The sequence below is a fragment of the Balaenoptera borealis genome, assembly GCF_965194805.1.
Source record: "Balaenoptera borealis genome assembly, chromosome: 9".
NCBI lineage: Eukaryota > Metazoa > Chordata > Mammalia > Artiodactyla > Balaenopteridae > Balaenoptera > Balaenoptera borealis.
The window spans coordinates 8,905,585-8,925,377 of NC_138873.1; the positions used below are offsets into that span (position 1 = coordinate 8,905,585).

A 19,793-nucleotide genomic window follows, 5' to 3' on the forward strand; every position below is an offset into this window, starting at 1 on the left:
TGTTGCTGAGGGGCTGGAACTGGGGTCAAGTGATGGAGAAGGACACCTGATAAGGGATCTTGGGATCTTAGGTGAAGCTGGGAATGTGAGGAAGACAAAACAAAGAAATGCCAGACTTAGAATCCCATGTAGACTGAGGCTTCAGGCTGAAACACTGGAACAGGTGAGTTGAAGCCAGATAACAGGAAGGGAACAAAACTCAAAGCGTAGAGTTCAGAATCTGAGAATCAGAAAGCAGGTGTGAGAGGGCAGCCGGTTCCCACCCAGCAGGTCCCCTTGCTCAAGCCAGGTGTCCAGGGCAGGGCAGCCTTGTGTCTTTCACCCTCTCCCCCTCCCCCTTTCCCAGGAGGCAGGCGATTGCCTCTTCCTCCACTCCCAGTTCTCTGCAACTGGGTATGAGGCAGAACTAATGTGTAGGGAAATCATTCATTCAGTAAATTTTAATTGCGCACCTACCATGTGCCAGGTACAATGGAAGGGGCAGGGGACACATTAGTGAATAAAACGGATTCTGCCAGCATGGAACTCAGATTCTATAGCACAGAAACAAGGGTTGCAGATGAACTGAATGTGGTCTCTGCAGCTTAATTCTACCAAGTCTCAGGGTCCCGTGGTCAGCCCTTCCTGGGAGGATGGGAAGTGGGTTTTAGCTACTGGTCTCTGGAGAGGTAAGAAGTGACAGATTGACTTTGAGGGTGTGGTAAAAACAACAGAAAAAGTAGCCCCCAAAGTCAAAGGTTTTAGCCTCAGATCACATGCAAGCAAGCAGGTACATATACCCCAGCCCTTCTTGGAGAGCGCTATACCAGTGCCCAGCGCCATTACTAATTTTTATAAAGACCCTTGTAGACAAGTTAAGTGTATGTCTAGGTCATTCTGCTTAAGGCAGCCAGGAAATGTGAAGCATTTTACAATGTTTCCCACCCCCCAATTTTTTTTTTTTAATGGTGACTGTAGGAAAAAAAAAAAAATCTCATTTATACGGAAAACTTACCTCCCCAAAGGAAGGTTTCGTTCACAGCTGAAGTTTCCTAACCTTGGATCCTTAAGTGGACTGCAAACAATATCTGACAGCCCATCACGTTCAGAAATCACTTTACAGTTTGTTACCAGGTGTCCAAACTCGCTTGAACGTTCAAATTAACCCACACAGTACGAACCGGAGGGAGGGGCCAGGACGACTCTTCCCCTCCCGGACTGGCTTTGTCCATTTGTTTTGTTTTCGTCGCTGAGGTGTAGGGAGCTGCCGGGATTCCCTGGCGGGTTCCCGCGGAAACCGTCGGCCCCGGGAGGACGGGAGAAGGAGCTAACGCCGAGCTGCCGCCGGGCTGGTCGGAGCGGCACTGGCAACTGGGTCAGGGAGGGAGTGGGCGGGGCCCCTAGAGGAGGGCGGGGCCAGGAGCGGGGCGGGGCCTGAGTGCGCCTGCGCAGTGCGCTCTACTCAGGGAGGCGGAGGCGAGGCGCCGAAGGAAAGATGGAAGACTACCAGGCTACCGAGGAGGTAACCGCTGGGGCGGCGACGGGACGGGTGGAGGCCGGGAGTTCCGGGTGCGGGTGGGCGGCGGCAGCCAGGGGCTTGTGCGGGCACCCGGGCCGCGTCTAGACGTGGGCAGCGGCCGTCCCCGGCTCAGGCTGTCGGCACCGGCGCCCTGCCGAGCGCTTCGCGGTGACCCACCGCCGGGCCGGCTCAGGGCGTCGTCGCCCTGCCCGGGGCGGGGCTCGTGGGGCGGGGCGGGGCGTGGAGGGGGCTCCGCAGCCCCGGGACGCCTTCCGCCGGCGGCGCCCCCGGGAGCCTACCCGCCGCGCCGCTCGCCTCCCCGGCGCCCCCGGCCCGCCGCGCCGCCGACCCCGAGAGAGCGCCGCCACTCGCTGCGTTTATTCCGTGATGCAGACCCCGCCCGCGGGTGGGGAAGACTGAAGGCCGCCGCTTGTGTGTCGCTGATGCACGCAAGACTCCAGAGTGACCCGCACGTACAGTCACATCTCTCAAGTCCCTTCAGTCAAGGATTGGATCCTCTGGCTGTGGGCAAAAAGCAGACGTGCCCAATAGGAGAACCTGCCTTTGTCTCCGTTTCCACACCTGTTCTTCGGTGCTGCGCGCAACGCCCACCGAGGCCACCGTCACTCCCATTCCATTTGAGTTTGAGACGACAGTAAGCTAGCTCCTATTTGTGGTGGGAGAAGAGTCATCTCTTACTGCCCCAACGGAGAAGCAGGGTAGCGCGTACACTTATTCACCAAGCAGAAGACATTCACTGTACTGACGTGTGCCGTTTCATGGCTCTCCTTCAAGCTTACGAGCATTCAGGGAATATAGCTGATGGATGCGCCTCGTATAGAATAGCTGCCCATTTTTCTTCTCGCTAAATAATTCTTGCTGAAATACAAATAAATGGAGCCCTATTTATTATGCAGCCTGTCAAAAATAACAGGTTATTTTACCATTTTTGAAATTTAGTCTAAGCAGGAATGTTTTGAGGGAAATACATATATATATAAGGCTTAAGGACTGATCTTCAGAGTTTCAGTTTTTATCTAATTTCCAAACTAGCACAAACTGTCTATGGTCGTGTCATCATCAGTGTCTGAATGCTGGCAGCAATCAAGTGAAAATAAGGAGAAGTCATAGTTGAGGAGCAGGGAGCCAAGAAAAAACTTTTCCCTGTAAACTGTGCACTAGTATAATATTGGAAAATGGCTTGTATTATAGGAATATTGAGTAACTTCTAAGAAAGGAAATGGCAATATAGAGGAAGTCCTTAATACTGGCATTTTAATACTCTGCACTCTAAATCTGGCGCTCTCCAATGAGGCAGCTAAGTGACTTCATTATTTCAGATCTCAACTGCATATCCGAGAAATGAAAGGGCTCAACAGAGTTGATCTGTGTTTTACACAAGATAAAGCCCTGGGAGGCTGAGACCATGACTCTCTTCTTTCTAGCAGGCCTGCTGTGGGCGTTTACTAATCCACCCCACTCCTCCTAACAGCCTCTGCATATCCCCTAACTTCATGTAGATACCTGGATCTTTGTATTAATAACTCTACTCTCCGTTCATTGTTCATCTTTCCTGTAGAAACTGAAACTGCCCAGTGGATTCTGTACAACTGCTGTACTTTCCACGAAAAGTCCACTGAAATGCCCCTCACCCTTTTTCATATTTTAACCACATGGAAGGTTATACAGGGACCTTCCTGTATGGTTTAGGATCACTGAAGTCTCTTGGAAGGATCCTTTAAACTTCGAGAAATAATTTAATCTAGGATACTGCAGCTGTTCATTAACTTGGTGAGTTGGCTTTGTCTCCCAGTATGACTTCTGAGTAGAGCAGGTGGGCTTCAGGCAGTCAGCTCTTGAGTCCTGGGAAGAAAGGGGCATTGCTAGCACAGGGCCACAGTGGTCAGCAGCCCCGCAGGGAGGAAAACACCCTGCCAGACTCTCTGCCTTTATTCCACCGGGATGCACGTGGACTGAGGGCCTGGGGCTGCCCTCTGGAAAGCATCTGCAAAGCTCAGGAAATAAGGTTCCCAGGATTCAGAGGGAACCTTGTACCCGTTCAGATGTACCATATGTAAAAAGAAAGAAAAAAGAAAACCATTTATATAAACTCCTGGCACTGGATTCCCGCTGACAGCCCACCTCCCAGCTCACCTCGACACACTGGCGGGGAATGGCTGTGCCAGCCGCTGGCTGTACAGTCCTGAAGTAGGACAGCACTGAGAAAGAAAACAGTAAAATCATGGTAAATCTGACCACAAATAGTGGTTAAAAACAAACCACCAAAACCAAGACGTCTCAAGTTGCAAGCCTCCTAACAAGTTTACATCAGGGAAAGAGTCAGTTAATTTATATAAAAGTCAAGTAACTCATTAAACATCTATAGTAATGATCCTAGCGGCCAGCTGAAATGGATGGAGAGATTGAATTCTAGTTTAGGGTGAAGTCAGTCTTCTGGGTCATGGCATGATTAAAACAAAAACAAACCAGAAAGCCTTTAAATTGTGTACCTGTGTCCTAAGTCTCCTGACTGCCTCTCATTAGCTCTGGGATCCTCAGGGAGCTCCTTAATGTTTTCCTCAGTGAAATGAACAGCCTGGTTAGATTATTTCTAAGGTCTTCATTTCTAAATCATGTTCATTACCTAAATTTGCATTAATCAGTGCAGTGGAAAAGGATCTTTTAAATCAATCAAACTTAACTAATTGTCTTCCTTACAGACTGCTTTTGTTGTTGATGAAGTGAGCAACATTGTAAAAGAGGTAAGAGGAGAAATGCTCCCTTCTTCAGTGTTTGATTAATGGCTTGTATGAGTGAAAATAATGTTTTAAATACTGTCTTGGAATTGTTTCAACTGAGCCTGTGTGTTTTGGCATTTCAAATAACAGTTTTTACTTCAATGAATTATCTAGATAAGAATTACTCCCATATTATGTTAATTATATATTTTAAATGAGACAGAACATTTTATATACTAGCATTATTATTGAATGTTACTAAGGCTTGATTCTATAACCTTTTAGCATCAAAGACTCATGGTAATAATCACACTGGAAAATGTAAACGTGCATTCCCTGTGTGGTAACTGCCACGGTATGTGGTGCTTTGAGGGATTAACCCACCTAGTGAGTTCAGAGCTGGAATCTGAGAAAATGGGAGTGTTAACTCAGTGAAAAGAGGGGGACAAATATTCCAGGCAGTGGACAAGTGCAAAGGCCCTGTGGTAAGGAGTGTGCGTGGTATGTTTGAGGGATTGGAGGGAGGTGGCTGTGGCTGGACTAGTGCTGAGCAGGGGGGCAGCCTGGGGCAGGAAGGAGGCCAGAAACGTTTTCCTAGTCAGTTTCCCTCCCTGGGTACACTGAGCACAAAATGAAGCCAGTGGCTAAAAGACGGTTATTAGATGATCTAAGTTTACCAATACCATTTGAGGTTATATATGTGATTTGGAATTTACTCCAATGCAAATTATTATTAGTGCAAGTTATTGACTAATGCCAGAGTGATAAAGAACCACAACCTATTTTCGTGAACATCATCAGAAAGCAAAATGATTTTGTTCTGCCGTATGTATTATTCCACATCAGGCATGATTTTCTGCTTGCTTTCAGGATGTATAACAGTTTGCTTGTCATTGTTTTTCTTTTTTTAAAATTTACTTATTTTTTAAATTTTTTTGTTTGGCTGCGTTGGGTCTTCATTGCTGCGCGCGGGCTTTCTCTAGTTGCGGCGAGCAGGGGCTACTCTTCGTTGGGGTGCGCGGGCTTCTCATCGCGGTGGCTTCTCTTTGTTGCGGAGCACGGTCTCTAGACACACGGACTTCAGTAGTTGTGGCACGCGGGTTCAGTAGACGCACAGACTTCAGTAGTTGTGGCTCGTGGGCTCTAGAGCGCAGGCTCAGTAGTTGTGGTGCACGGGGTTAGTCGCTCCACGGCGTGTGGGATCTTCCCAGACTGGGGCTCGAACCCGCGTCCCCTGCATTGGCAGGCGGATTCTTAACCACTGTGCCACCAGGGAAGCCCTTGTCGTTTTTCAAAATACAGTGTTTCTTAGGAACATGGTAGGGAGCAGGAAGATGGGTGAATTTCACTAGAACTCAGAAATGGAGTTAGCTTGTCATGAAGCCTCCTTGGGCCTCGCTTGTTTTCTTCACTGTCTTTGACTTGGTTCCCAGGCAACAAGTACCATTGCAAGTAGACCTTCCCAGTCTCGTGGAAGCATAAAGTTACAGTGTGGTGTTACTTTCACATGGGCCTCTACAGCTTTTTTTTGCCTCTAGGCAATAGGTTAATTCTGTACTCGAGCTATTTTAAGCATTGGGTAGTAGTAAATTTGGATGGGTCCAAAATTAGCGGAGGGTTTTCCTCCCTCCCTGAAAAACAGTGAATTCCGAAGCATGTGTGGAGAGGCTTGCCAGAGTGAGAGGTTTAGCTTGAGTGCAGCCCCTACTTCTTTGAGGACGCCCAGAGCTATTAATACCCTGGTCCCAGGTTCAGCTCTGAGCTGGCGAGGGAGCAGGACACGGCCGAGGGTGCGGAAGAGCTGTGACAGTTTGTGAGGGGAGCAGGCCGCTCATACGGCGTGACTGTAGGTAGCTTCTGTTCCTCAAAACCAAGGTCTCTGGGCTAGGCCCCCGGCAGTAGACCCCAGTCTGTCACCATTGTATACAACTCAGGGACTTTTTCTCTCCACGTCTGAGGACAGAACTTAGGCCTCACTGAATGTTATTATTTTAGGTCATAAGTGTCATAAAGACTCAGTTTTCTGGTTTCCAGCACAAGTTAGAAAAGGAGTAGAAAAGAAAGCTGCTTAGAAGCAGGCACACAGGCACCAACATAAAAGGCCCAGAAAACCATAAACTGGGGCTATCCTCATTACCAGCTGGACCAAGAGTTGGGGCCAGGGACCGCGTGTATTCCTGAATACCCTCTGAAGCACACAGGGTGAACCCACCCAGAATAGAGCACAGAAAAGGAGACAAGGAATTTCATAATAAAGAAAAAATTCATCACAAACTAAGTTTTGGAATAGATAGAGGAGTTCTTTAGTTTTCTGAAAAATGTACTTCTGTGGTAACATATTCCCAGAAGATGCTGGGTAAAGGAAGTATTTGTAAATATCAATACATGATTCTTTGGATAGGTTTGTACATTGTCAGTTGTACAACCGACAAAAGATTCCTCTATCTCTAGTGTACTTTTAAGAAAGAAATAGGCAAAGGAAGATATTTTCTAGCCTCAGTAGGAAGAAAATGCATTGCTTATCTCCAGACAGTAATCACAACAACAAACATTAAATTCGGTCAAAATGTTTAAAAAACTTGACAGATCAGATGCTAATTACTTTTTTTTATTTGGCTGCACTGGGTCTTAGTTCCAGCATGCAGGATCTTCGTTGTGGCATGCGGACTCTTTAGTTGGCGGCATGCGGGATCTAGTTCCCCAAGCAGGGATCGAACCCGGGCCCCCTGCGTTGGGAACGCGGAGTGTTAGCCACTGGACCACCAGGGAAGTCCCATATAATTACATATTTTAAAAAATGAATATAAAGCATTCAAATGAAATATAACACGGTTAGAACAAAAGGTACATTTGCAAAGGAGTCCTCGTGGTTACAAATAAGCTTATTTACACTTTATGCAGATCGTATTTCAGCAGTTCTTAGGGTGCGGTACTAACTGTGCTAACCTCAGGAGTGGCTGGAAGGTGTCTGGTGTGTTCTGCTAGCCGTGACCAGTGTGCTCTGTCTTCCAGGCCATAGAAAGTGCCATCGGTGGCAACGCCTATCAGCACAGCAAAGTCAATCAGTGGACCACAAACGTAGTGGAGCAGACCTTAAGCCAACTCACCAAGCTGGGGAAACCATTTAAATACATTGGTAATGAATTTTTGCCTCTTGTTTGTATTGGTGGTGGTTCTTTAAATACTGATCAGAGGCGAGTCTGTGTCAGGAGAGCAGCGTGGCCTGAGCTCAGAGGAGGTTCCTGGTAGGAGCAGGTCACTTGGCTTGTGCACGTTACCGCCCACCTGGCCTGTGGGGCTGCGGGAACGCAGGGATGTACCAGCATTTCAGATCTGATGCTCTTAGAACAAGCCTGTGGTGATCTGTTGATGTCCTAGGACCAGGCACTCTACCCCTAGAATTGTTATCATGAACATCAGCCACGTGATCTACATATACATTGCTGAAAGTGGACAGAAAGGAATTTGTGTTGCCAAGTATATTTCTCTAATAAAAGTCTGTTTTTATCGAAGTGACCTGTGTAATCATGCAGAAGAACGGAGCGGGATTGCACACGGCAAGTTCCTGCTTCTGGGACAGCTCTACTGACGGTACGGTTTTCATTCCTTTCGTGAAGGCTTGTCACGGGCACTTCCCTGAAGGCTCTGTGGTGCCTGGACCCTGCTGAGATCTAGATAATTCAAAGCGTTGTTTTATGAAATATGTGCTTGGATGTTTCCTGTCTTTGAATGCATGTTTATTAGAGTCACCTTTTAAAACACTTTATAGAAAAGAGACTGGCCAACCTTCTTTTTTGGCCACCAAGAGTTAAGTACATGATCGTGAGAACTCGGAAGACCCCCGTTCTTCCCGGTTTTCTGTCCTAACCCGCCTCCTTCCTCCTGCAGGGAGCTGCACTGTGCGATGGGAGAACAAGACCATGTACTGCATTGTTAGCGCCTTCGGACTGTCCATTTGACCGCCTCGTCCAGCCTGTGATCTTTCTCCTTTTGTCCCAACATTTCTCTTCCATCTTCTAACCACCAGCCATCTACTCAGTGATCACCTGTCTCACTCTCTTTAAGTGTGTTTTTGTGGCGCTCTCAAAATGTAGAGAAAAAAACCAAATAACCACACTGTTCTGTGACCTGCACACCCTAAGTCAGAGGAATCATCACCGAAGGTAGTCAGGAGCCTGTCCTGCCACTTGTCTTAACTTTGAATGTTTCTTTTCAAAGGTGCTAAAAGCCGAAATCTGCTAGTGTGAAACTTTCTCTACTCTCTGAAATGATTCAAATACACTAATTTTCCATACTTTGTACTTTTGTTAGAATAATAAATTATACCAATTTAAAGTGTGTGTTTTCTTCATAGTCTAAATAGTATCACAAATGAATTCTCCATATTTAGTTAGTGGCTTTAGAATCTATAAAACCGTAAAAAACAGAAGTTGCAGTTCAGCTTTGGTCCTCTCCAGTACAGCGATTTGCTGATTCACCCGTGGGACCAAGATCTTGACTGCTCTGCTGTGTTCTGGTTGGAATTCTACCCTTGGGCATCACATCCTTCCCTCCAGGTCTTCTCTTCTGGAGCTTCAGGGGTGGCAGGTGGGCAAGCTGGTCTTTTCTGATAGCTGGAGAGCTCTGACTCACACTGTCGGCCCAAATCTGCAACACTACAGCTTCTACTCCTGTGTTCTCTTATTTTTCAGTAGCAATCACAACAGAAATGTTTTACTACCTTACGGCTTACACAATGCTTTCACAATTATTCATTTTGTGTCCACAACAGTTAGACCATTATTTATGAATCAGAAAAGGTGTCTGGAGGTTTTCTGACTGATTTAAAGTCATATCCAAGTAAGTGGGGAGGTGGTCCCCAAACCCGGTGAACCTCACCTTCAGGGCTTGTGCCTGGGCCACGTTAACATGGCAATAAAGACAGACACACCTCCGCGTCCACCTGCTGAAATGAAAAAACCCTGCTCTTGTCCCTAAAGCACCAATGCCTGAATGATCAAGTTAACTCCACATGCAAAGAGCAAACAAATCAATGTACATAAATAAGGATCAAATATTAAAAATTTATTAACATCTACCAGAAAGGTAGTCTCTTAGTAAAAGGTGAAAGATTTATACGACCTGAAGAGAAACCAGAGTATAGAAAGGTAGTCTCTTAAGCCATTCCCAAAGTGTAAATTTGCCATAAATAAACATTTATTCACTTTGATTGACTACAATGATCATTCTGTGATCAAGTACTACCGTGCTCACTGACACAGTTCCAAGGTCTAATACATAGGTTTCTCTGCCCTTTTGGGCTTAAGGTTTAGAGTTGTTTTATTTTACAAATATTTACAGTCTCTTTGTAAAAAGGCAGTTTTCAGTAGCAGAAAACCCTGCGTTTCATAGTCTGGTATTATAGTTCCCAGTATACCTAAAACATGTCAAATCAAGATAAACAGGGTAACAAGATGTCACAGACTAAAGCAACTTCCTTTTGGCCTGCGGAAAAGGTTTGTACCTTTGTTTTTCAAAAGTCTAACCTCTAAGGCAACTGGTTTTTAAAACCCTCAAAATACATAAATGTACTTAAGTGTTCTAAGTCTAGTCTTCACTAGATGTCCCTTTTAATCATCCCTTCTATGAGCCTCTGTGTTTTTCCCTGTGAAAAGGATTCCAGGAAATAAGTTACCACATTATAATCCACTGAACGTAACTGTACCTTCAGTAAATAGCTCATGGAATTCTTGAGGCTGGTGATGTCTGTCTTGTAACCTGACCATTTAATGGGTTGGGTTTACATAATGTATCTAAACTTTTATTGCAATCTGTAATTATGTACAGGAACAATCTTACAAACCTTGAATATATTTTATATATCCTCTTCTTTAGCCTTTCAAATGGGGCTTAAGAGAGAGAAAACTGCATCACTGCACTGCTTTAATGATTTAATAATAAATCAAGCAGACCTTTATCCACATGGATAATGAAGCTCTCCCTAGGGAAACTGTGAAATGCCTACGGTCATCTTCCAGGTTCCCCTAGACTGGACCAGTATAAAAAATTATCCCAAAGATGATGTTATTCAAGCTGTTACCATGGAAGAACTAAAGTCAGCCCTTTATAATTTAAGTTTGCAAAACTTTGATACCCTCCAAGACCAAAAAATAATCATAGTCATTTTCTTGCTACTGTCTATAAAGTTTCTGGCAGACTTTAGTGTTTTAACCTAATACCTATGGCACATATAATACACGCTAAATGCTACACATTTTAAGAAAATTTTTACATGTAAGATGTAATATGTTGACATATACTAGAGAAGAGAAACTGAAAATGCATGACTTAATAAAGAACCATTTCCCACTTAAGTACTTTCTTTTGTAACTTTTCCTCGTTTCCAACTTAGTTACAAAAAGTAAATAAATGCTCCCATATTTTTCATTTCACTGATTTGATGCCAATAGGAATCAAAGGATGAAGATATCAGTCATCAGTTAACAACTACACTATAGGATGAGGATAAGTTTTAAAATGTACCTAATGTGTACAGCTAAATGCTTCAAATACTTTACATTTACTGATAACAGCATTCCAAATTATGGACAATTATTTTATAATGATTAAAACTTGTAAACTATATCATACTAGGATATATTAATCAGCACAAGTAAGTTTTCATCAATTTACATAAAATTACTTAGTCTTAATAGAAGTTGTAAAATTTGGTAACAGAAAATTTCTTCAATACCTCTGAATACACAGAATCAAAAAAAGTAATCACGTCATTGCAGCAAATGTAAAAATCATGTAAACTTGAATTACCCTTGCAATAATACAACTGTTTTAATTCAGACTTTCTTATTTACAAGGTTTTAAAAACAAATATAAATGGAATCCATATTAAAGGTGCATTATCATTAAAGCTTAAATTAAAAAGAAAGATATGAAGTCATAATGAATAGTCTCTCATGAACCTCTCTAAGGTCCCAGCACTACCTAAAGTGGAATGTAACTTTTAGCTCTGAATGGTAATTGGAGAGGTAATGTATACATGAAGAAAGTGCAGGGGCTGTTTGCAGAGCAGAACAATCACGTCCCATACCTCTGCGTCTGCCGAGATGGCATCAATCAGGATGTCTGCAATGATCACAGGTAAACCATTCAAGCGAGAGATTAGTATGCATGCCAAATGAAAAGCAAAGGAGATATCTCTACCTCCTATAATTAGCCTTTGACAAAAAGGAACTGGAAATCTCCAGGGCCTTCTACAATGCCACAGATTCAGCAGCTCCAGACGGCTCTTACACAGAGCAATTTATCTGTTTACCTGACGACCATGTGAGACACACAGGGCCGGAATGATTCCCAACAAGTTACCTTCTCCCCAGAGATGTTCCTCCGTAAGCCATCTAAAATGTTTTACCTTCTTTCATCTAGTTTCCAAATGTGAAGCTGAAGAACTTTTTGGCAATAACGAATCTGTAGTAGTATACCAATCACTTGTTTAACTTTTATTAAAAAAACAAAACAAATAGAGCTCTACAAGGTATCATCTTTAACAGAGTTGCAGAAACTCCTGCTTACTGGAATTGTAATGGATACCCTCCTCCCCATGAATATGAATGATGTCTCTATGCACAGGGACATCATTCATATTCATGATGTAACGCTCACACGCATTACTCACGTGTGCACACAGGCCCTTAGAAAACCCTGGCAACGAGACCCTTCCCATGGGAGCTGACAACCTGTCAGTCATCTTACCCTTTCCTTACAAGCCTTATCAAATGCTCCTCAGAACTCCAAGACACCAGCTCTGCTTTGGTGGCAGTGAAGGGCTAGAACCTGCCCACCCGCCTCCCTTTCCCTAAAGAGCCATTACGTACGTACACATTTCACACAGCAACCGACACAAGTTACCCATCACCTGAGATGCGTGATCACCCAGAGCACAGGCCACTCAATGGGGAAGGACTGCCCTCGTGGGGCAGCCACAGAAACAGGCTTCCCTTTGAGTTTAAAGGGTCAAAAATTGGTACCCCGGGGCAGGGAAGAAAGGAAGGGAGCAGAGGACCACCACCATGCTGTGGGCCTTATTCACAAGGGCTTTCCAGGAACTTGAAATTAGTAAATTGCTTTTTTAAGTACATAATTCTCTCTACTAAAAACAGCAGTAATTTCTTTCTCACCACTGAAAACAGCTATCTCTCATATGAAATCTTTGAAAAATGATTTGGCTGTTTAAACTTCTCGTCAGTGCTTCTCTTCCCAAATAAATGCAGTCAGTCTAACAGTAAATTTGGCCCATTGTTTAAATTTGTCCTCAATTTTGGTTTTCCTTTCAAAAATATGTAAACAAATAAGGTCAGGAAATCTCTGCTTGTAAGAGAGGTCTGCGTTCAGGCAGGTACAGGGCAGGCCAGGAAGCAGGCACGGGGGGGCTCAGTCACTCTCAGACCCCTCCTTGTACTGGGCCCGGATGGCCTGGCCATTCTGCAGGGGCATCTCTTCATAGTCACTCCTGTTACAAAAGAGACCTCTGATACCATTCGGCTTTTGACAGCACTGGATTTATTCTCCTCTTCACACTGACCCGCCGTCCTAACAAGAGCCCATTTCCTAGCCTCTCTCCACTTCTGTCACCAATTGATTCCTCCCACTCCTCCCGCCCCACCCATCACCAGGGTGTCTGTTCTTCCAGAAAGAACTGCTCTTCCTGTGGTCACCACTCACTCAGGTGTCCAACAGGAAGGGACACTACCCACCTAAGCCTGAGTGACATGACAACAGAAAACCAGGGGATCGCATGACTCTCCCAGGTGAAAGAAACGGGACGATACCTTTGAAATCGTCTGAGAATGATCACCAGCCTCTCCGGTAAACATGCGAAAGCAGGCGGAGCGCTGGCCCCGGGGCAGCCTTTGGTGGAGGTGGGGACTTACCCGTATATCACGTCATCGTCCGAGTCGTTGAGCATGGAGAAGGCGGGATTGTCCTTCAGCTGGGACTCTGAAAACCAACAAGCATTTTAACGTCACCAGCCCAGAGAGGCAGGAGGCTGTTCTAGAAGAAGGGTGGGAGTCAGAAAGAGCTGGATTCCAATCCCCGCTTCCCCGTTTACCGCCTGCGTGAGCCGGACAGGTGGACAGGTCGTTCTGTCCCCGGGGGGCGCCGCGGGAAGACTGAGCGGGAGCCTGGGGGGAAGCGCCGCCCGGAGCAGCCGGCGGGCGGGCTCCCCGCAGCCCAGGGCCCCGCAGGTCCTCACTGGGAGCAGGGCCGGGAGACCTGGTCTGCCCGCCGCGCCCGCCGCGCCCCGGGCCTGAGCAAGGCTGCTGGTCCACAGCCCGTCACCCGTCGCCTCCGCCCGGACCCTCTGCGCACGTGCTGAGAGCCCCCTCCACGGACAGCCAGGTGGCCCTGCCGGGCCACACGCCGCCCCGGCTCCAGGGCGTTCTCACCCTTCTCACCCCGGGGCAAGAGGGCTGTTTTGGTTTGGTTCTTTTGGGAGGTGGGGCGGGGTGTACATCTGGCTTTCTTTTGATGGTCACGGCACTCATTTCCAACAGACTTTATTTCGCGGGGCTGACGGACACGCTCGTGTCAGGACCCACGGACACACTCCGTTCGTGCATCTTGGGCTGTAAGGACACGGCACCCGCTGGGCTCCACGTGCGGCTCAGGGCTCACTAGCCGAGCCCGCCGGGTCTCCCCGCTAAGAGGGCGCCGGGGAGGCGGGGCCGGAGCTGCTGCCCAAGCCCCCTGGTCAGCGACCTTGGCCGGTGGCTTACCGTACAGGGCGTTCTTCGAGGGCGAATACACAAAGGCCAAAGTGTAGAGGTAAAAGTTCAACAAGCCGTAGAAAGATAAGAATTCAGCTGGTGACACTGGTCAAGGGAAGCAGCAGAGCTGGGACACCATCTATTTGGACACGTCAGCCGGGCCCTCCCCCAACCGTCAGGGACTGCTAAGCAGCAGCCGAGACCCCGGGGGCCACACCCAGACATCGGGGCACCACAGGGCAGGCCCACGGCCGGAGGTTACAATGACTTGTCAGGGGCACCTGAAAACCACAGGTGAGCCGCGCCCTCTCCTATCCATGGAAGCCTCTGGAGGTGGCAGGACCTGATGAGAGCAAGTCACACGCAAAGGGCAGGAAGGCCACATAAATGCGGGTGAGTCAAGAATAAAAGGAAGAACTGGAAACAGACTCTCAAACTAGTCCTTCTTAATCTTCTCTGGATTACATACCCCTTTGAGAATCTGATAAAAGCTTTGTGTGAAATTCAGTCACAAAAATGTGAAAAATCATGCGTCGATTCTAAGGATGTAAGTAAGAGAAGAGGCCCCACGGAAAGAACCCAAGACGTGAGGGATGAGCCCCAAGGTTTCCCCTGATGGATGCCATCACTGAAAGCGGGAGTGGGAAGCACACACTTGACCTGATTACGCATCCAGAAGAGGAGCTTACTGCCAAGGCAACGGGGCCCCAGGGAAACGAAGGAGGCCCCGCTGTTCACAAGCCCTCCCCAGAGACACAGGTGTCAACTGTGCCTGGACACATCTGGGAGTTGGTAAGGGATGCCGTCTGGGGAGAGAGGACCCTCGAATCAGGCCTCGGCCTCTCCCCAGTGCCCTGCAGGGAGAGGCGGGCAGAGCTGGCTGGACCCGAGGCTCGGATGGTGAGTGGACCTTGTTCCAGGCCCTGCCCCACAGAGAGGAGAGTGGGGCGTGGAGGGCGGGGGCAGGCGCTGGGGCCCCTGGGCCTCTCATTCACACGGACAGGGGTGAGGCCCCCAGGGCATGCCTCTTCCTGACTTTCACAGGCCTGCAACGCTACCCACTCCACCGGGGTGTGTGCCTGACAACTGATGTCTTTCCACGAAAGGATATAATTCTGGTAGTGAGTTGACAGTTCAGCTACAAAATTGTCTTGTAATACTTGTGCTCCGAACCTTAAATAAAGGATGACGATGCTGAAAAAGAAGGGGGGTGGACGATACATAAAAACATACCAAGAGACAGCACTAGCTGCACATAACTTGCTACATTCACTGGCTAGTCATGATTTCATCTGCATGGAGACTCGTACACGTGCACACAGCCCCTCCACTGGGCTCCTGGTCTCAGATCCAGGGACAAGGTCAGCCGATGCCGACGCAGACCTCGTTACAGCCTCGAACCCAGGTCCCCGGGCACGTGCTCCTCCTCTTCTCTTACTCAGTCTGTGCCTTTTGGACCATCTCCTCCAACAGACCCGGGGGACAGTCTGCCTCTCCTTGTCCTCTTCCCCCGCTGGGCAGTGGCTCACATGCCTGTCTGACACCTGCCCACCAACGCGCGTGCCGACAGACGGTTCCGGTACTGGGGGGCCCACTTCCCCTCCCTGGGGTCCAACCTCCACTCCAGCCAGACAGACTGTTTAATAAAATGTGAACCCGGTCCCTTCACCTCCTGGCTTAAAACCTTGCGAAGGGTTCCCACCACTGAGAACAGAACCCAGACTCCTCACCATGGCCTGCGGGGCGCCCTGACCTCCCGGCGGCCACCCTCCCTCACGCCCTCACGCCCTGCGACACCGCTGTCCCTGAGCCCAGGCTTCGGGGCCCTACTTCAGGCCCCAGGCGCCCTGCTCGGAGAGGCGTCGCCCACGAGCCCCATTAGAGCAGCCACGGCCCTCCTGCCATCGCCCATCCCTCTGCTTTCATTACGGCGTTTAGGCTCTTTTTAAATTTTTTATCACTGCCCTCCTCCACTGGACTACAAACGCCGTGACAGCGAGGAACCCGTCTGCCCAGTTACCAGTGGGGGCACTTCCTGGGTACCTGCTGCACGAATGAATCCCCTCGAAACTCAGACGAAGAAAGATCACAAGAGCGTAACAACTTCTAGACAGACGTGCAGAGGTCACTACAGGGAGACAGTAGCTCCCAGCCCGTGGACTGGGGCAGCCTGAGGGCGAGGCTGTGTGAGGGGGTGGGAGGGGTGTTTATGTGTAGAAGGAGGTGAGGGTGTGCATGTGAGGCTGTACCAAGGGCTGAAGAGAGACTGAGTAACAACCCATGAACCTCTGTTTTCAGGTGAATTTAGATGCTGAATAAAACCAAGCTCATTTTGAAGACCAGGCCAAGTTCACATGCTTTGGCGAGGGATGCACACAGCTCCTGCAGGGGCGGGTGAAGGAACCCAGATGCCTCCGGGACCCCCCATCCAACAAGGCTGGGACCCCAGCGCAGGGGTGGAGAGCCAGCCACTCGGAGCCCGGCACGGCTCCCACCAGGGAAAGGGCTGACAGCCGCTTATTTGCCATCCAAACGACCGAGAAAGAAATGCAGATAACTAGATGTCGTTCCTCTTCGGGATTTTGATTTTAGGAGAAAGCGACAAACCAAAAAACAAGCAAGCAATTATCCGGAATTCATTCAAAGACCCGGCTTTCTGCGCTCCCTCAGGCCGGCCCGCGGACCCGGGAGCGTCCTCGGCACCTGCTCTGCTGCGTGGCATCTCCTGCCCGCTTCCCTCGGGCAGCAGCGCGTGTGCTTCAATGATGCCCGCTTACCGTCCTGTCCTTGGGGCAGCAAAAGGAGCCCAGGTGCCAAGCACGTCACCCAGGATCCTAACTCTCCGACTTGTCTCTACTGCGTCTGCTGCCTTACAGGGCACATGTCAGAGCAAGAGGGGAACTCGAGCAGCGCTGGGCCGCGGGCCTTCGCCAAGCTCTCTCTTCTCTCCCCTGGGCGCGAACAACAGACATGCTCCCTCAGCCACCACACACTCAGGGCCCTGCCGGGGGAGGAGGCCTCAGACCAGTGGATACAGCTGGCTAGAAGCCCCCTAAAATTAACCCCATAGAACGGGAGAAAAGATATTCAGGACAGTAAAATAAAAACTCACATTTTGCTTCTTTTAAGAAATAAAGTCTTCTTACCTAATGATAAGCACTACAAAAGTCAATGCTGTCAAAAATTTCAACCTGAGATCTGAAAAAGAAGTAAATACTCCCATTAAATCACCAAATTGGAATTAAATTCCACTAATCCCAGAGATCTTTAAAGACAAAAATAAAGCCAAACCTTCTGAACAAAACCCTTCTTCCCTCTGGACTTTAAACCTGTTAGTACCTGAAGCCCAGGAGAAATGCTGTCTCACCTCCCCCGAGGCCAGGAGGGTCTCCAGCGAGGCCGTGGCCACTATTATTTGCTTGTGACAGATTGGGGGAAAGGATCCTATGACATCAGGTGACTTGTCCCGATTCAAGGACGAGGAAAACCACCCCGGCCGCTTTGTAAGGTGCGATTCCAGAAGGATCCAGGCAGCTCCAACAGCCACACTGGCACCTGGGGCCCCAGCTGGCTTCCACCCCACAGGCCTCCCTCCAGCGTTGGCCCGAAGCACTGTCCAAATGGCCCAGAGTCACCCCTGCAGCCCTGGGCTCCCTGGGGCTGAAGGCGCTGCTCCAGCCCCTGGGTCTGCCCTCCGGGTCAGGCCGTCGTCCCCCCCAGCCCGCGCCCACGTGGACAGCCCTGCACCAGGGGGGTCTGAGACCAGCGCTCACCTACATAAGGCATGTGCCGCAGCTCGGAGCAGGCCCGCACGATCAGGAACAAAAGGTATAAGATGTACATGGCGGCCACCACCATGAAGAAAACCTTCATTCCCTGGAGCGAAACCAGACGGGCACTTGAATGACAACAGGGTCTCAGTGTTGCTTCTCCCTCCGACAACGTAAGCAGGAAAGCCAGAGCTTTCTAAGAGGGACCCGGAGCCCTGAAGGTCACAGCCTGGAGCAGCACGAGAACATGCTCCGGCCGCTCTGACTCTCCTCATCCCGGCTCAACCCCTCTGCGAGCACAGGCGGCCAGCTCACCCCAGGAGGACAGCCCGGCCCCTGCTCATCAGACGAGCGAACGCCCCCACGACACACGGAAAGCTCCGAGCATGGGGCCTGGAACGTAGGAGGTGCTCAATAAGCGGCAGTGGCGCCTACTTGTCTCTCCCCGGGATGAGGGCCTGCCTCCCCGCCCTGCTTAGGAAGACAGCGCTATGTGTCCCAGAAAGCATCCAGGCCTGGAGCTCAGTTTTTCTGGACCTTGGTTTTCTTTTCTGTGAAATGAGGGGCTGAACTAGATCACCTAGAAGACGATGGGTCTAAACCACACATGAACTTTCTATGGACCTTCCCAAATAACCAGTTGGCAAGCTTGTATCAACACCACAATTTAAGTTACAAAATTCAGCGACTTTTTAAGACAGCAGTTAAAAAAAAATTCCTCTGGCTTCATTAACAATCCTTACCTGAAAATTTCCTGTGTCAACTCGATACTGGTACATTGGATCATGTAATTCATTAATTCTAGAAATACGATGTTATAAAAAAAAAACAACATAGATTAATAACTAGTTTACTTTTTATTTTATACTTTCTCTCACTTGGCTTTTTAAAAAACTTACTAACATAAACTACTTGCTGACCAACAGTAAAAGATTTTTAAAAAGTAATCCTCAATTTATGAGAAATCCCAAATTACCTACTGAAATGCGCACACACTACTAACTTACTGTCCACAGCCATCAGTATGGTGAAGTACAGTATTCATCATCACGAAAATCCCTATACTTGCTCTCTTTCCATTTTAAGAGCTGTTTTCCAGGCACCTTTTCAACGGCCTATATGGGCACCAGGAAATAGATGAGCACACAGAGAAAGCAATAAAAGTAAATATAAACTTCTATGAAGCGCATTTCAAAATGACACTGGGCTGAGACGACAGGCGGGTGGGAAGAGGGAAGCGGAGACGCGACCTGAGTCCTATCGTTACTGTGCCAGGTGCCAACATCATACCCCTGAGATGGGACTAGTTTCTGCAGAAAATCCTACTTGGGTGAATCAGGTTGTTACTACGTTAGGCTTCTGCGGTGGTGCCATTTTACAGACAGACAAAAATACTAAAGATCAACCCTGGGAGCTGGTATAAGGATGGGAAGGTTTAAAGACACAAGCCAAAGGAGAAACTTAAAACATCTGGGGACAGTGGCGAACCAGGAGCCAACCTGAGCGTCATTCCTACAAATGGAGTCTCTGCCTCTCGGAAGGAGAAATCTGAAAAGATGTGGTCTTCTTTGTTTTCCACCTTAGACTAGAAGAGTCGTGTACATCTCTACATGCCATTCAAGCAGAAATGAACCCTCAGTTTAAGTCACACTACCAAGTCGTGAAACACTGGGTGACAGATTCCCTTCTGGATGAGTTCACAAAACACAGTCGACTTTGGGTCTGTCCACCTTGTTAAATGCTTTCCAAGACTGAAGTTTCACACATAATAAAATTACTCACGTCTGCCATATTCCGAGGGTAACACAGGCCAACCACAATAGTCCAACAATGAAGAATTTAGGCAAATAGAAAGTCAAGCACTTCCTTTCTCCCTTAAAAAAAAAAAAAAGAAATAGAGAAGTTAGTAATTCTAGCAAACTATTACCCCCTCACAGACCACAACGGATCATAGATACTCCAATCATTTCCACACAGCACACACTCTCCTGTTGACTATGAGGCTGAAGACAGGTTCCCAAGG

At 48.1% G+C, this 19,793-nt stretch overlaps 3 protein-coding genes across 13 annotated transcripts in view; 1 reads left to right on the forward strand and 2 right to left on the reverse strand.

The window, feature by feature from the left end:
- The window catches only part of SYTL3 (synaptotagmin like 3), a 97,116-nt gene extending 95,735 nt beyond the window's left edge, over positions 1-1,381 (reverse strand). For both annotated transcript variants that reach the window (XM_082404549.1, XM_082404548.1), the window contains exon 1: positions 995-1,381. The gene's annotated coding sequence lies outside the window, so the exon portion shown is untranslated. The remainder of the gene's footprint in view (positions 1-994) is intronic.
- A 14-nt stretch (positions 1,382-1,395) lies between these two features.
- Positions 1,396-8,571, forward strand: DYNLT1 (dynein light chain Tctex-type 1; the record flags this gene model as incomplete). Of its 4 annotated transcripts, XM_082404682.1 has the most annotated exons (5): positions 1,413-1,501; positions 4,219-4,260; positions 7,249-7,372; positions 7,750-7,827; positions 8,125-8,571. In XM_082404682.1, the coding sequence occupies exons 1-5, from the start codon at positions 1,475-1,477 to the stop codon at positions 8,193-8,195; spliced, it is 342 nt and encodes a 113-aa protein (XP_082260808.1). In that variant the 5' UTR covers positions 1,413-1,474. The 4 variants fall into 4 exon arrangements, with proteins under 4 accessions (XP_082260811.1, XP_082260810.1, XP_082260808.1 ...); XM_082404685.1 differs by lacking the exon at positions 8,125-8,571 and having other exon boundaries at positions 1,396-1,501; positions 7,770-7,825; XM_082404684.1 differs by lacking the exon at positions 7,750-7,827 and having other exon boundaries at positions 1,402-1,501.
- Positions 8,572-9,279: 708 nt separating this feature from the next.
- The window catches only part of TMEM181 (transmembrane protein 181), a 72,016-nt gene continuing 61,502 nt past the window's right edge, over positions 9,280-19,793 (reverse strand). For 4 of the 7 annotated variants that reach the window (XM_082404567.1, XM_082404566.1, XM_082404571.1 and 1 more), the window contains 8 exons: positions 19,553-19,644; positions 18,514-18,571; positions 17,774-17,966; positions 17,147-17,198; positions 15,112-15,194; positions 14,010-14,099; positions 13,164-13,230; positions 9,280-12,742 (listed from right to left, as the gene is read on the reverse strand). In XM_082404567.1, the coding sequence (XP_082260693.1) occupies positions 12,664-12,742; positions 13,164-13,230; positions 14,010-14,099; positions 15,112-15,194; positions 17,147-17,198; positions 17,774-17,966; positions 18,514-18,571; positions 19,553-19,644 (714 nt within the window). In that variant the 3' untranslated portion in view covers positions 9,280-12,663. The remainder of the gene's footprint in view (positions 12,743-13,163; positions 13,231-14,009; positions 14,100-15,111; positions 15,195-17,146; positions 17,199-17,773; positions 17,967-18,513; positions 18,572-19,552; positions 19,645-19,793) is intronic. The other 3 variants (XM_082404569.1, XM_082404568.1, XM_082404570.1) reach the window with 2 other exon arrangements.